Below are 14,870 nucleotides of genomic sequence, written 5' to 3'. Positions count from 1 at the left end.
TCTGAGCTTCCAAGGCCAACAGTTAGGCAGGCCTACCATGCTTTCTTTCAGTCTATTTTGGCCTATGGAACCAGGCTGTGGGGCCATGCCACTGGTACTCAGAGAATTCTTTTAATTCAAAAGAGAGCTGTTAGAGTAATTTCAAATGCTGGGTACCTTGACCATTGCAGACCTTTGTTTGTTGAAAATGAAATTTTGACCATTGTGAATGAGTACATTTTTCAGTGTCTGGTGGCAATAAAAGCCAGACAGAACTCTCTTCATGTAAATAGCGATGTACATAGTTATGATACTAGAAATAAGTTTGATATCTTTGTACCTAGAAATAGGCTTCAAAAATCATTGTGTTCTTTTCCTGTTTCAGGCATTAAACTTTTCAACAAATTGCCCCAAAGTACAAGAAATTTACACACAAAAAAATTCTCCACTTTTGTAAAAAATTGGCTCACTCTAAATCCTTTTTACCACATATCCGAATTTTTCAACTGTGACAAAAGCAATCTGGTGGTAACTATTTGAGTCATTTTCAGGTACACCTGCATGGTTTGTGCATGTTTTCTTGTTTTGTTTTTTGACTAGAGCTTATTTATTTGAATTGTTTGTTGATGAATTTGATTTTGCATGTTTTGTTTATTTAAATGACGAGCCTATTGTACTTGTTGTATTTAATGGCAATAAAGACTTAGACTTTGACTTTGACTTTGAAGATCGTTTGGATATAAATCGATGATAAAGAACTCAATTTTTTGAACAATTTGTGTTGGTCGTGATTTAGCTGTGTGCTTTAATGAAATGGGAGTGGTATTTCAATGAAGGTTCTTAGGTCAAAACAAATAGAATAACGTAGTTAGAATTAAGTAAATATATTTAAAACTAAATTCCATATTCAAGATATAATACAATTTACTTTATGATTGAGCGATACAGTATCTTGAACTTAACTGATTAAAACTATCAATATCTCAAGTGAAAGCTTTTGAAGTATTTTAAGACCAAGACATATAAAATAACTTAAACAAAAATAGAGTTACGTATCATTGATTGCAGATAGGTAATTATCGTTGATTCGTGATTCAGCAGTGTGCTTTAGGTAGTCCGATCTCAATAAACAATAGCTCAAATAAATCTGCGGTACGTCCTTAGTTGGCCAAAATTATGAAAATCGGTTGGGTAGAAGAGCTAACCCGACTCGGAAAAGAAAAACCAAATATTTTTATAGATGGTAATAATTGGTTTACCAGTATGTATAATCTAATCATACGAAACATGTGTTAATAATTCAACAGCTTATTGTTATCTAACTAGTGAACCTGTGCGGCTCAATGCCCAGCAAAAACATATAAATTTATATAACAACTAGCTGACCCGGCGAACTTCGTATCGCCTAAGTTATAGGTTTCCCCTAAGACAGACCAATGGAAAGAAAGTACCGTTACGTTTAATTTTCAAGATGATCTCGTTCGCATCGCTCAATCACGTCCTGGTTGAAGTTCTTTCGCTACGCTCACTCACCTTTGGGTTGGAGCTCGTTCGCTACGCTCACTCACCTTTAGGTTGGAGCCCGTTCGCTGCGCTCACTTGCCTTTAGGTTAGCTCGTTCGCTACGCTAACTCGCCTCCAGGTTGAAGTTCGTTCGCTACGCTCACTCACCTTTGGGTTGGAGCTCGTTCGCTACGCTCACTCACCTTTAGGTTGGAGCTCGTTCGCTGCGCTCACTTGCCTTCAGGTTAGCTCGTTCGCTACGCTAACTCCACCTCCAGGTTGAAGTTCGTTCGCTACGCTCACTCACCTTTTGGTTGCAAATTAGCTGTTGTCATAAATGTAAAAGAAATAATAGTGCTGCACCCTGTTGGTAATCCTTGTAACTTTAATGCTATTGAACATCATAGAACAGAACCAACTTGTTTAATTGAAACAGCTGTTAAGATTCATTAATTCCATTTCTCATAAGGTTAACATGGGAAACTCCAGAGCCACTGGGGCGGAGCCCTTTTAAGAATTTCGAAACGGGAAATAATTTACGTCCGATTCGCATACCTACAGAATTTACACACCAAATTTCATAACGATCGGTGAAGTCGTTCCGGAGGAGTTTGCAGACAAACACTGTGACACGAGAATTTTATATATTAGAAAAAGAATAAGAATTAATTAATAATAAGAATTAGAATTGTAATAGTTGTATTAGATTATCTTGATATGCATTGACTCGACGTCGAAAATTAAATACAGTAATAATAAAACCTTAGAAGGGAAGCAGTCCAGCCATTTTCTAGCGTTATGCATATTATATTTAGTAAATTAATAAGTGTTCAAGTATGTTATAGGGTAGTAATTTTTTTAGATAAAAAACACATTTAACAAAACATTTGATCATATCAAACCAATAGGCCTATGTAGCATATTTTGAGGGTCATAAAATGCTGCTTGAAGAAAACTCTTTTAAAAATAAACACTAAACAATATATTTTTATCACAAAGCATTTCCATGAATACTACGATTTTAGTCTTAAAGCTGCCTTCAGGAATATTACCCTGGTCAGAATTTTCCGTAATGAATATGCGTATCCTATTAAAAGATGTAGCCTTACTTAAAACAACAGTTGTTCATGACTGAAATTGGTCTGGCTAAGAAGAGTGCTGCTCTTTAATTAAAGTGCTTGTGCTGCAAATGCCAAAGATAACAGAAATTTGCATCTATCCATTTTAAAAGGTAAGTTTGTTTCAGACGGGCAAATTTGTATCCTCGAGATCAAAATATGTCCCTACCCATTTGTTCCAGTTAGGACTTTACATTCTACTTAACATTGTTGTTAACCGTTCTGATCACATGAAGCCTTGTGCCATTAATGAGGCCCTTTTGATGTTTTAATATCAATAAAACCACTGCCCCCTTTTATTAGTATAATCTGTGTCTTGGCAATCCACTGACCTCTATATTTAAAAACTCAGTTCGATTTTTTAGATGGGTGTCTCCGCCTTCGACTGTTTTCGAGGACCCACTCTTCTTCCCCTTGGTATACTGACAATTAATTACCTGACTTGTCAAGTTCATGTAGTAATTCATTACCACTGTTAGTTTATAGAGAAAATTAGATAAAAGTTACTTGGCTTGGCGCTTTCATAACTGCAAACTCAAAATACACCTACAAGTAAAATAGAATCAAGTTATTGGTAAAAAAACAATGTTTGTGTAAAAACATTATTCACATGAAGTAAATGATTTGTTTGATTTCTCGATAAGCTGTTTCGTTTCTAATGAATTAAGAATGTTATTCATTCAGTTCAAGATTTGTGATTTGTGATTTTACATACATAAATTATTATAGTAGAGTTTTCTAAATCATGGTAACTTAGTCTCAACTGAATTTTACTATTCCCAGCATTAAAAATAAAGTAGTCAGATCCATTATGAGTAAACTTTAAGGTACTTAATCATTGATTGAAATGTAGTATACATTAACAGTCATAATACACAGCAATTATTATGTAGTAGACTTTGACTATTTTCAAGTAACAAACATATGTTTCTGTAAATAAAAATTATCTCCCATGTTATCCTTATGGAGAAATACGAAACTTTAAAGGGCCCCAGGACCTCACTCTCTAATTATTTCCCTAAAAAGAATGTTTCCTGTACAACTTCACGTTACGCTCTTTCCAATGACACCATAAACATGTCAATCGGTACAGTAGTTTCGGAGGAGTAATTGTCACAAAAAACCTGCTTGCGTATTAAATAAGTATAGATTAATTTTTATTTGATTAAATGTTGTTGTTAACAATTTGCATTTGTAATTAAGTGTGTTCATTATGTTTAGTGTGTGATTCTGATCCATCACATCTGATAATGAATTCACAATAACTAATGTCTAGTTAACTTAACAGTGAACTAGATAACACAAGTCCAGGTAAACTGCAAAAAGTGGTGCATTTTATAATACACAGACAACAGCAGCTTTTGCCAACAAAGATGGCGGGTTGTCGTGTACGCCCCATGTTAACTCTCGTCAACCCACCACCTCGCATGTAAGCGACAACGTGCCACCACGTCAACCCGCCATCACTATTTTATGAGGTGGCACGTTGTCGTGTACGCTCAATGTTCGGTGTCGTCAACCCGCCACCTCGCACGTAGACGTCAACCAGCCACCACGTCAACCCGCCACCACACTAAAGAGGTGGCTGGTTGACGTGTATGAACATGTCTAAGCACCACCAGGACAACGTGCCACCACGACAACCCGCCACCACACATTTTTCCGAGGTGGCGGGTTGTCGTGCACGCTGGAGTCAACGTGCCACCCCGACAACGAGCCACCACGTCAACCCGCCACCTCAAACTTCTTCTTCTTTTTGATGGCGGGTTGACTTGGTGGCGGGTTGACGTGGTGGCGCCTTGGCGCGTTCCCGTTGATGTCACCTGTCTACCATGTTATCTTATGGGACGTCTGACACTAAATAACAACCCTACCTGCAACGTTAACGTTGCCAATTCTACCAGGCCGTGGCCTTCTTAAAATCTTAGATATATGAAGGGAGGATAAGCAATAATAAGTATGACGATTGTGTTCCCTAAAAAACGTGATTGATGAATTCGTTTAACACAATATTTCCTACCTTTCTTTTTATCGGCTTTAGGTTGCCCAAAAGGTTTTTTAGGAGTCTCATAATTGTTTGTTCATGAGTTTGTTTCAAACCAAAGCCACTTTCACTATATGGGAGAATGAGTTCATATAATTAGTCTATCATGTTACGGAAAGAGTCAATATTTATTACTAACCACTAATTCCATCTGCTTTAGGAAAATCATTCAGATTGTATCCGGATTTATAAGTAAATCTTCATATTTTTTTTTATAAAAATATCTGATGCTCCAGAAAGCAGTAACATTCTTACTTCGATCTCAGCAATTTTAAATCCTTCTCTTGCCACATCGACTCATGTATTTAATCATCCTGTTCTTACTTGATAATTCATTAACTTATGGGGTAGTTTTGCCTTGGCCATATAGATCACATAAAGCTGTGCATGTATTTCGTGGATTGGAATGAACCATAATTGTAGGAAATCTCATCACAAATCTTGAACATTTGCGGAACCAAATCCATAACCTAGTCCAGCATTGGTAACAAATTATGCAAATGCGATGAGATGTGATGACACTTTTATGTTTCCGAATGTTTTGTATGTAGTGAGGTTTAGATGCGTTGTTCAACCTAGCTACATGTGTACATCAAAGTAAAAACTGTGTACACATTTTTTTTTAAATACCTGAATTGACATTAATTCACCTTCTTTACCAAAACCATAGACTTCGTAGTTAGTCTATTCCAAAACTTGAACACAGCTCTCATCCTCAACATACTCATCTATGACACAATTTTCAACCCGATTATCAAAAACTGTTATACCAATAAATGAATCTCAGGTGTTCTTTCTTGAATTAAAAAATAAATGGTGATTAAAAGTAGGAAAAAAAGGAAAGTGCAACCTTACAATATGCACCCCCGATAAGGAATAGTTATATGTTCCTTTGAAATTGATAAGTCACACTTATTTCATAATTTAAAATTCTCTAAGAGCAATAAAGCATAGATTTTTGAACAAAACATTTCAAACGTATCATAAATTCATCATTTTGTTGAAACTATAAAAAACTTGCCATGCAGTGGAGAATCCATTTAAAATCATAAATAATAATGTAAACATTTAATTTTGACAGTTTCAGTAGACCTTTGAATACAATTTTAATATTAACAGCTGGTTCATAAAAGTAGTGTAAAATTATCCATATGGTCGAAATGTAAACAATATTGCAGAGTGAACTTTAAAGGCCTCTGGGGCAGAGGATCCCAAGGGAATTTACCTCTTTCCTCTTTTGATGGCTCATCTACAGACCAAGACCTTTCTTTAGAGACCCCTACCAAGTTTATACGCCCAGCCGTTCTCTCAAATTAGCTGTGACAAAAACCCCGTTTTCCTCCATAAGAATAACATGGGATGGGAATTTAAAGGCCACGGGGGCAGAGCCCCAAGGGAATTCACCATGTTTCTCTTTTGATGGCTCATCTACAGACCAATACCTTTCTTTAGACACCTCTACCGAGTTTCTACGCCCAGCCGTTCTCTCAAAATAGCTATGACAAAGAAAAACAGTTTCAAATTAATATATAGATTGTAGGCGCTTGAATTCAAAAGGGCAATTCGGATTAAATCATCGGTATTCTTGGGATTAAGACTAATTCTCTTTTGAAATAACCCCTGACGATGATTGTTGCTTCGATCAAGTTTCGTGTCATTTTTTTTCGTCAGTCTGATTTCGTTGCACACACCTTGGGTGGATTTAAGTTACGGGAGTTCATTCATTTAATGAGAGTATGGCTGCATGGTAGCATATATTCCTGATGAGTGGCTCTTAGGAGTTTAGAAATTCAATGGGATGAATTGACAACATTCTCCCCATCCATTAAACTGTGTCAATTGATCCATATTCTACTAACTCTCCCGACAATTCCAATTTAATTTGTTGATTATTTGTTATTTAACATCATACATTTTAGTCGCCAAGCCACTCTGGATCTTTGAAATTGTTTATTTTAACAGAGGGCCAGGCTTACAAGTGACCATGGGATTGCATCGCAGCTGGAACTGCTTATAGTGCACCCTCATTCATAGGTCCTCATTCTCCGTCAAATCCCATGTCCTTGGTGAACCATGAGATCCTTTTGACTATGGTAACATGTTCTTCCCTTTGATCTCAAGTCAATAGGCCAAGTGATCCCACACGCAGACCTTGCAGGGCACATAAATATCACGTAAAAGGCTGTCTCCTCCTCCTCTCCACATTTCCTACATAAGGCATTCAACTTGAATTCCCATCTTGTGTAGATGTCCGCGGAATACCCAATGGTCGCTGATGAAGCCAACCATCACCTTCCGCAGCTTCCAATTCAGCACAAGAGGGCATATGCCACGATCGCACCGGAAGGTGTCTGCAGCATTCTCTTTGACTGTACGTTGCCTTATGTTCTTTCCCAGTTCCTTCGTTGTTCAATGCCTATCCTCTGGCGAACAAGCAATACCACACGTCGGCTCTGGACCTATGAGCGGGCTTTCAGCTCCTTCGTTTGCCCACTTGTCAGCTCCCTCATTGCAAGCAATACCTTTTGTGTCCTGGAACCCAACTAAGGATAACCTTGTTATCTCCAGGAGCTTTCATAGCCTGATGACAGTCTCATACTGCCTTAGATGTAAAGTCAAAACTGTCCAAGTTCCATTAGTTCTGCTTTGATGTCCGATTTCATGTATATGGTGTGGCCTGTCATACCGCTTCAAACACAAACGAGCACATATCAAACAAGTTCCTGCACACTCGGACAGGACAACAACTTCTACCTGGAATACAGTGGGAGTTTCCCCAGGCTTACGCAAAACTGCGCCTTGGGTATGACTCCATATATATTCCCGCCCCAGTGTCTGTTGGCTTTTTCGAGCCATCCGCATACCAAGTGATCCCCCTTTTCATGTATTCAGTTTCACCTGTATGTGTACAACAGTTTGTGTAACTTTTCTGTACACTAAATAAAAAGTCAACGGTTCAGTAACACAAAATTAATCAATTTTAACACTTTGGATTTATATAAGACCTTTGCCTGGGCATATACAATGAATATATGTCATTGACCGAATAATTGGAGAAATTTAAAAACTAACACAAAATGTTCTAATTTTCAAATAACTCTGGAGCCTAAACGGTTAATCGGAGATTACAACATTAGGGGTGCATTTTGTAGCAAATTTTGTGTACTTTAATTTTTATAATATAGACTAATAACAAAAAGTTGATAGTTTTTTAGTTATAAGCTAAATATTACAAAAAGTATAATTTGTGTCAATGTTGCGTCAAGAATTTTTGTTGGCAAACCTCAGATTCGGATTCAGCACCCCAAAATACATAAGAAATGGAAAAAATCAAAACTACCCCAAAACTTTCCTGGTAAAAACACAAATTAACTGAATTATTACGGTCTTCATTCCATGAACCAATAGGGCTGTACCATTGACTATATATAGTCAATGGCTGTACACTGTGGTAACATAAAAAATCTTTGTGTAGCCAGGGGCCCATTTCATAATAAAGTACAAACTAATATTATTAGTAAATCAGCTGATCGCCCAATGCAAATCTAATGGAAATTACAAGTTACAAGTTGTAACTTGTAACATGTAGTTTATTATGAAATGGGCCCCAGGTGGTAATTCTTCTACAAGTAAGGTTGTTATGGTACCACCAATTCAAGCGAGATAGTAATTCTGAACCCAGATTGGACAGTCACTTTTCAACGATTATGGATACTGGAAGTAGACATCCCATCCATGGACCACACAAGAGTACCGATATTGTACACCAATTATGTGTGTAAAACTTCTAGGTTTTAATCTGGTCCCCCCAAAGTTCGGATTGGAGAGATGATAATTTTGTAATAACCTGTCCAAATCATTAAGGGTAGTTAACTAAGATGACTGAAAAGCAAATATCTTACAAGTATAAATATTCCTATTTCTGGTCATGTCATTTTTTTTCAAGCTTGTTACTTTATAGTTTTTTAATATCTATAAGGTTCAGGATGTGCTGCTTTTTCAAAAAGGCTGTTAGGATCTTGTCAAACTCAGCTCCCATAGCACTGTAGACCACTATTTAATCAGTTTAAAGTTCCGACTGATGTAAATATGTGTATTTTCCCCATAGGAATCTTACACTGTCGATAACAAGCCTGGGAATTCTAAATAGCCATTTGTAAAATGATTATATGCTGAACCAAAGACAATTACCCATTTGTTTGGTGTTTTTTTAATACATTTAACAAAAAGGAGTACGTGTTTGTATGATTGTTCTTACTAATGTTCTAAGCTGAGATAATGTTCTGAAGCTGGATGGGCCATTATATCTTTGACAGGTTTGTCGCAAAAAATCGACTAGGTGGCAAGGATTGGTAAAGTAAAAACTTACATTGAATTTACAACTTATCTATATTAAATTCATATAGTTATACATTTTGATTACAATGAAGTTGCAACAATAAATGCAATCATTTAGTTAAACTTGTTTCAATTAATTATAATTGATTAATTTAAACTTCAATACTTAAATAAGTTTTATAATGTTCATATAAGAGGTAAGATTAGTACATTGCTTAAATTATACTAATCACAAAAACTAAATAAAAAATTACCTATATAAATGAATGCATTTAAAAAAATTTTTAATATTAATAATATTATAATAATGATAGTAAATAAATAAATACGTATAAATATTTTTGACCATAATATAAAATTTTGACACTTATTGTGAATTGTGACAAAATGTAAGATCTAACATGGATTTTTTCACAAACATTATTTATTGACGTTTGTAATGCAATGTACTTTGTCCACTGCAATAAAAGAATTATTATTATTATTACTAACTATGTACTACAAACTACAATTCATAAAACAATCACCGTACTTGATACTAATATAAAATAAATGATATAATAAATAAATTCTGTCTAATACGAATGTATTGTGCAATATATCAACATTTTATTTGGTCATTTATTTCAAAGGTCTTAACTTATCCTATTAATAGTGCCTGCAAGTAATCTTCTACAGGTTTGGTTTATTTTTATAAAAATTTTAATATTATTAAAATATTATTTGTGCCTTCTGGTTGATTGCAGAAAATTACAAGGCATAATGTCTACACATATAATAGATGCCTTCAACAAAACTCCTGGTCACAGATTACTTAGGAAAATACTATTTTCTTATCTTATCATTGAAGACTAGCTGGTCAAACATTGACTAAGATATTATATAATTAGTAGACATACCTGTATTCTTCTCTTTGGTTATAGTTTTAAACTAGGCACTTATACTGTATAATAACCCTGACTTATTTAGTTTCTTAGATACGGTACTCAATGTTTGGTAGGCGCATTGAAATAAATAATCTTAGAAACATAATTTAAACGACCTATAGGCCTAAATAATAACTAAGACTGATTCTGGTGTCAAAGAATCAGAATTTACAATCCTTATGTGAGAATCAGAATTCAGAATTCCGACATGCGAGGATCAGGAATCTTTCTGGCACGTGAAAACCTAAATTGATTGTATCTGGATGTATTGCACATTGTAATCCGGTTTGTACATTTAATAATCAGGTTCAGCACATTTCATTTTGTACTTTCTCTCTACATTTTTATGACACCCTCTGAAACAATTGTTATTATGCCCACTGTTTGCTCTATGCTGACAACACATGTTTAGCCTTACTACGCAGCTGATCCACCAAACACCTGATAATATCGGCCAAACCTCTAGCAAGCTGTTCGGCAGAGTAAGGTGCATCTAGAGGTGGAACATGGATGAAAAGGGATCTTGAACTGTCAATACTTAGGGATGTGTAATATGTGTACTCGCATAAATACCTGTAACATTCCAAATGTTAAACTGTTATTACGATCAGATAGTTGAATGTAACAAATAACTAAAATTGTCATTGAGCAAGAAATGTTTGAATACGGTATAGTGGAAGATGTTAAAGTGATTACCATTATTTATAAACTGATTTTGACCAACAGAAAATATTGGATAATTTTTTGTAACCCATGATTGTTGCAGGTTACTATAATATAATATTTGTTTGTATTTTCAACGCCTCTGTAAAATAAAGTTTGTTTTCACTCCAATTACAAAAGAAATTTGGGTTCAGATCAATATACTGCTTGGAATGGATTAAATTAAAATATAAACAAAAATATCTTGGCGTTGTTGTGTAAAATAAACTTTATCTACTAATCTTTTCATACCCGAGGTTCATTCCCACCTGAATATGCTATCAGATTCCAGATCCAAATGGAAGAATTACAGATCCTTCCATTCGACCCCTTAAATATTTGTTCCGTATATATCAGGTTTCGTTCATGTTGGGGAACAAAACTATCATTTTTGCACCGAATCCAAGACTCTAATCTACCCACTAGGATAGTAAAACACCCAAGGATAGCAAGTTTCTGCAATCTATTGAACAACAAAAACTTACTCTCACTAACAATAACTTAAAAAAGAATTTGGGGCACATTCCTGACACCTAGGTTTAAACTTATAGGGCCTACATAAAACTTAACTAGGTTGGTTTAAACTAGATGCTCACATCACTTGTGATATTAACATACCTACAGTTACAAAATCTAATTGTGTACACGGGTATAACAAATATAATAACAAACTTTATCAAACTCTACCTTCCAGCATCCTTGGATATTTCTGCTTGTACTTCTGCTGATGCATTTATTCTGTCATTTACATCCAACAAATCAAGTTCAGATTGTAACACTGGGGCTGAACCAAAGCAGCATTCCTTGCAAGATGGGGTTTGGCCGTAAATATCACATCTCTCGTAACCAGACTTTTGAGCGGCTGTTTCCAGTGTGATCTTCTCTGCAAGATTTGACACTCCAACATGGATTACGAGCTGAAATAATTGAACCGTTACTGACAATATTTTGGAGAATTAGACAAAGACAAACGGACATATTTAATTGAGAGCAGGAAATAAGTAGAGAAGAGAAGAATATTCAATAATTCAATGTATGCCTGGAAAATAGGAAATAAATTTCCACTAGGCAGACCAAGAATGAAGTGGGTGGACGAAGTTCAAAAACGTGTTTAAAAGACTTTTCATTACCTACTTTCAAGTAGCAGAAGGTGGAAGAGAAATGTAAATTGATTTTTGGCAAGGCAAAAAAATGCTGGAGGTTTCAATGATCGAGGAATTATTAACTTAATCCAATTATTTTATTACCATGAATCTTGTCAAAAAACTAGGTCTAAATTGATTATTAAATGTCCAGAAGGGAATTCAATTGGTAGGATGTGGCCAACCGCTCAACTCTACACTGTTGGTTTTGTTGTACATAACTTACTCTTTTGTTGTGCCAACATTGAGTGCATTATTAACTAACCTTAGTTAAACAGCGAAAATAAATAATCTGTAAAAAAAACCCTGCATAGGCCTAGTTAAAATAAGGGATTTTCTTACCAGCGGCTTATGAGAATCCCACAACGTGGGAACTTTCTTTCCCACATCATTGTAAGCTACTGGGATCTCTTCGGTTACAGACAAATGCCAAGTTCTTTATCAACACCAGTGGTGTGCAGGAGTTTGACAGCCTCCCAGCTGGCATTTACAGTATGATTCCCAAAAGGCCCGAATCCAGTCACAATCACAGTGTTCCTCATTTCACACTTAGAATTTTCATGTAGTTCTTGTTCTTGAAGTGCTTCCATGACCTCCTTCAAGTGTAAAAAAAAACTGGAATAGAATATACTGTAGATCAAATATTCGAATCAAAACAATATGATTAAACAAAACAAATCATAATTCAAATCACAAACAAAGTTGAGGATCCGCCGACTTTCTGGAAAGATGCTCTTATGTCAGTTTTGACTGACGAGAGGAAAAAACCAATTCCCTAATAAACAATCAGAATCGCAAACACTGACCTCAGCGTTGGGTTTGCAAGAGCGTCGTACAAAGCGAGCGTCGTTGCCATAGGTCCTAGCGTCAACGCAGACCTCTATGTTATCTCGAGGTAACTTGTAGTGGAAGATGTACGGTCCTGGTGGTGGACTAACGTAACTTTATAAAATAATGTAACAATGACGAATCACCTGTCTGAATAGGATGTTAGGCTATGTGATTATTAGAAAATAAATAACTCTCTCTTTTGGGCTCGGTCCTGGGCCCTCTTTTGTTTCTCATTGTTGTGAATGACCTCCATCTCCAGGGCAGAGCACTCCTGTATGCTGATGACACCTCAATAATAGAAAAAAAGAAAGTTAATAATAGACTGAAAGTTAATAATAGTTAAGAAGTTGATAATAGAATAGATAAGTTGATAAAATGAAAGTTAATACAGTAATACTAAAGTTAAGTTAGTAATAGACTAGAGGGAAAGTTATAAACCAAGTTTTGATAGAGGCAGAAGCTGCACTGGATGCTGCTAAAATCTGGTTTGCCAGAAATCGGCTACAGTTGAATGGAGACAAGACTCAGAGGATGTTATGCACTTTAAGCAAAACAATGAATATTGATCAGCAAAGCAGCGTGAAATTGCTGGGCTTCAGCCTAGACCCTAAGTTTACCTGGGAACAACATATCAGTCATGTATGTGTTAAACTCTCCCGTGTGGTTTTTCTTCTGTGGAAACTTAGGGGGGTCGTCACTGATAAATATTTGATAAATGTATATCATGCCCTATTTCAAAGCCATATCAGATGTGGAATCCTGCTCTGGGGACATGCTCCTGGCTGTATAAAAGTGCTTCGTCTGCAGAAGAAGGCAGTCAGAGTGCTGTCAGCCACTGGTTATAGAGACCACTGTAAGCCCCTATTCACCAACCTTAAGGTTATGACCATCTTCAGCCAATATGTTTATTACGGCTTGATTAATCTCAAGAATAACATAGGTGAATATCAACAGAGGGGTGATCTCCATAAACATGACACCAGGCATGCACAGAAACTTGACATTCCTCGATGCAGGTTATCAAGATCCTTGGCAGCCCATCCCATCCCAGCCATGCGATTCTACAACATGTTACCGCCTTGGGCCCACACTGAAGACATGAAAGCTTTCTCCATGCGGATTTTTAACAAACTCAAAAATGAGCCGCTGTACTCTTTTTAGGAAGTGTCTGGCGAGTACTTCTCGAACATATAATATGCACCGCCATCACTAGTTTTTCTATTTTTAAATATTGGTTAAATAGGAATGTTATTTTTTTATTAGTTTTATTACTGTAATTTTATTTGACGCAGTCTATCCAACAAGTGTTGGGCAACGACATAGGAGTTGGTCTGGTCTGGTCTACTTGTAAACATTAGTTAAATGTACTTGTGGTTGCTTGTAAGTTAAATGGGTAGACTTCCGTATCTGTTGCCACAATCAACCGAATGAAAATATTGATTATTCGATTGTTTAATTCGATATATCGTTTGGTTAGTTATGTTAGGTTAACCTTACCTAACTAACCTAACGATATATCGAATTATTATCAAGAGGAAATTTAAAGAATATCTATTGAAGAGGCCATATTATTCTGTTGAAGAATATCTAAAAGAAAAATAGGCCAAAAAAACTGACGACCACGGCGCAGCTGCGCTACCAGTGGGAGATCACCAAGTATCAAGTAAGTATCAAGAATAATGGATAAGTTATATCAGTCGATATTTTCATTCGGTTGTTTGTGCCAACAGATACAGAAGTCTACCCTTGTAAATACTTTGTTGTTTTCACTGTAAGATAATCAATATGTTTTATCAATTAAGTATTCATTTGACTTGGCTAATGCATGTAGGCCTACTGTATATGTTGATCTGGCCTAATAAATGGCTCATTGACTTATAAATAAATATAATTCGTAGGAAAACAAATAAAGTATCCACATTAAGCTTCCTGCCTTCCAAAAGTTGCATCAATGCCAGCCTTGGCAGCCCACATACAAAATGTTAAAAAGGCTTTAAAGAATTAATAGCACCCCTCAACTTGATATAAAATATCACTTTAACTTACATGGATTGTTTTCTTCAGAGAATAATCCAAGAACCAAAAGTATGTAGCCTACAGTATTAATTTAATAACTCACCTTTGTTTTGAAATATGTTAGTACAACAAAAAAACTTCTATTTCCAAACTTCAGAATCAGTGTTGCCAATCCACTATGGCCCGATTACCCCCTCCAAAGCAAAGAATTACCCGCTTTTTCTAAAAATTACCCTCAACAAACCAAAAATTCCCTTTTAACACTCTTGCC

General features: G+C 35.9%; 1 protein-coding gene across 1 annotated transcript; it reads right to left on the bottom strand.

Moving 5' to 3' along the window:
- Nucleotides 1-9,301: 9,301 nt before the first annotated feature.
- Nucleotides 9,302-14,718, bottom strand: LOC128997559 (pyroglutamyl-peptidase 1-like). The gene is given in 5 exon segments (XM_054423199.1): nucleotides 9,302-10,481; nucleotides 11,298-11,527; nucleotides 12,095-12,171; nucleotides 12,174-12,348; nucleotides 14,630-14,718. Coding segments are annotated over 4 exon segments (660 nt in total). The 5' UTR covers nucleotides 12,343-12,348; nucleotides 14,630-14,718; the 3' UTR covers nucleotides 9,302-10,297.
- Nucleotides 14,719-14,870: the final 152 nt, after the last annotated feature.

This window comes from Macrosteles quadrilineatus, unplaced genomic scaffold, assembly GCF_028750875.1.
Source record: "Macrosteles quadrilineatus isolate MER2022 unplaced genomic scaffold, UCM_ALF_1.0 Scaffold_6__1_contigs__length_79288215, whole genome shotgun sequence".
Taxonomy (NCBI): Eukaryota; Metazoa; Arthropoda; class Insecta; order Hemiptera; family Cicadellidae; genus Macrosteles; species Macrosteles quadrilineatus.
Note: the sequence above shows the minus strand (reverse complement) of the source record. Positions and strands in the feature narration are given on the sequence as shown.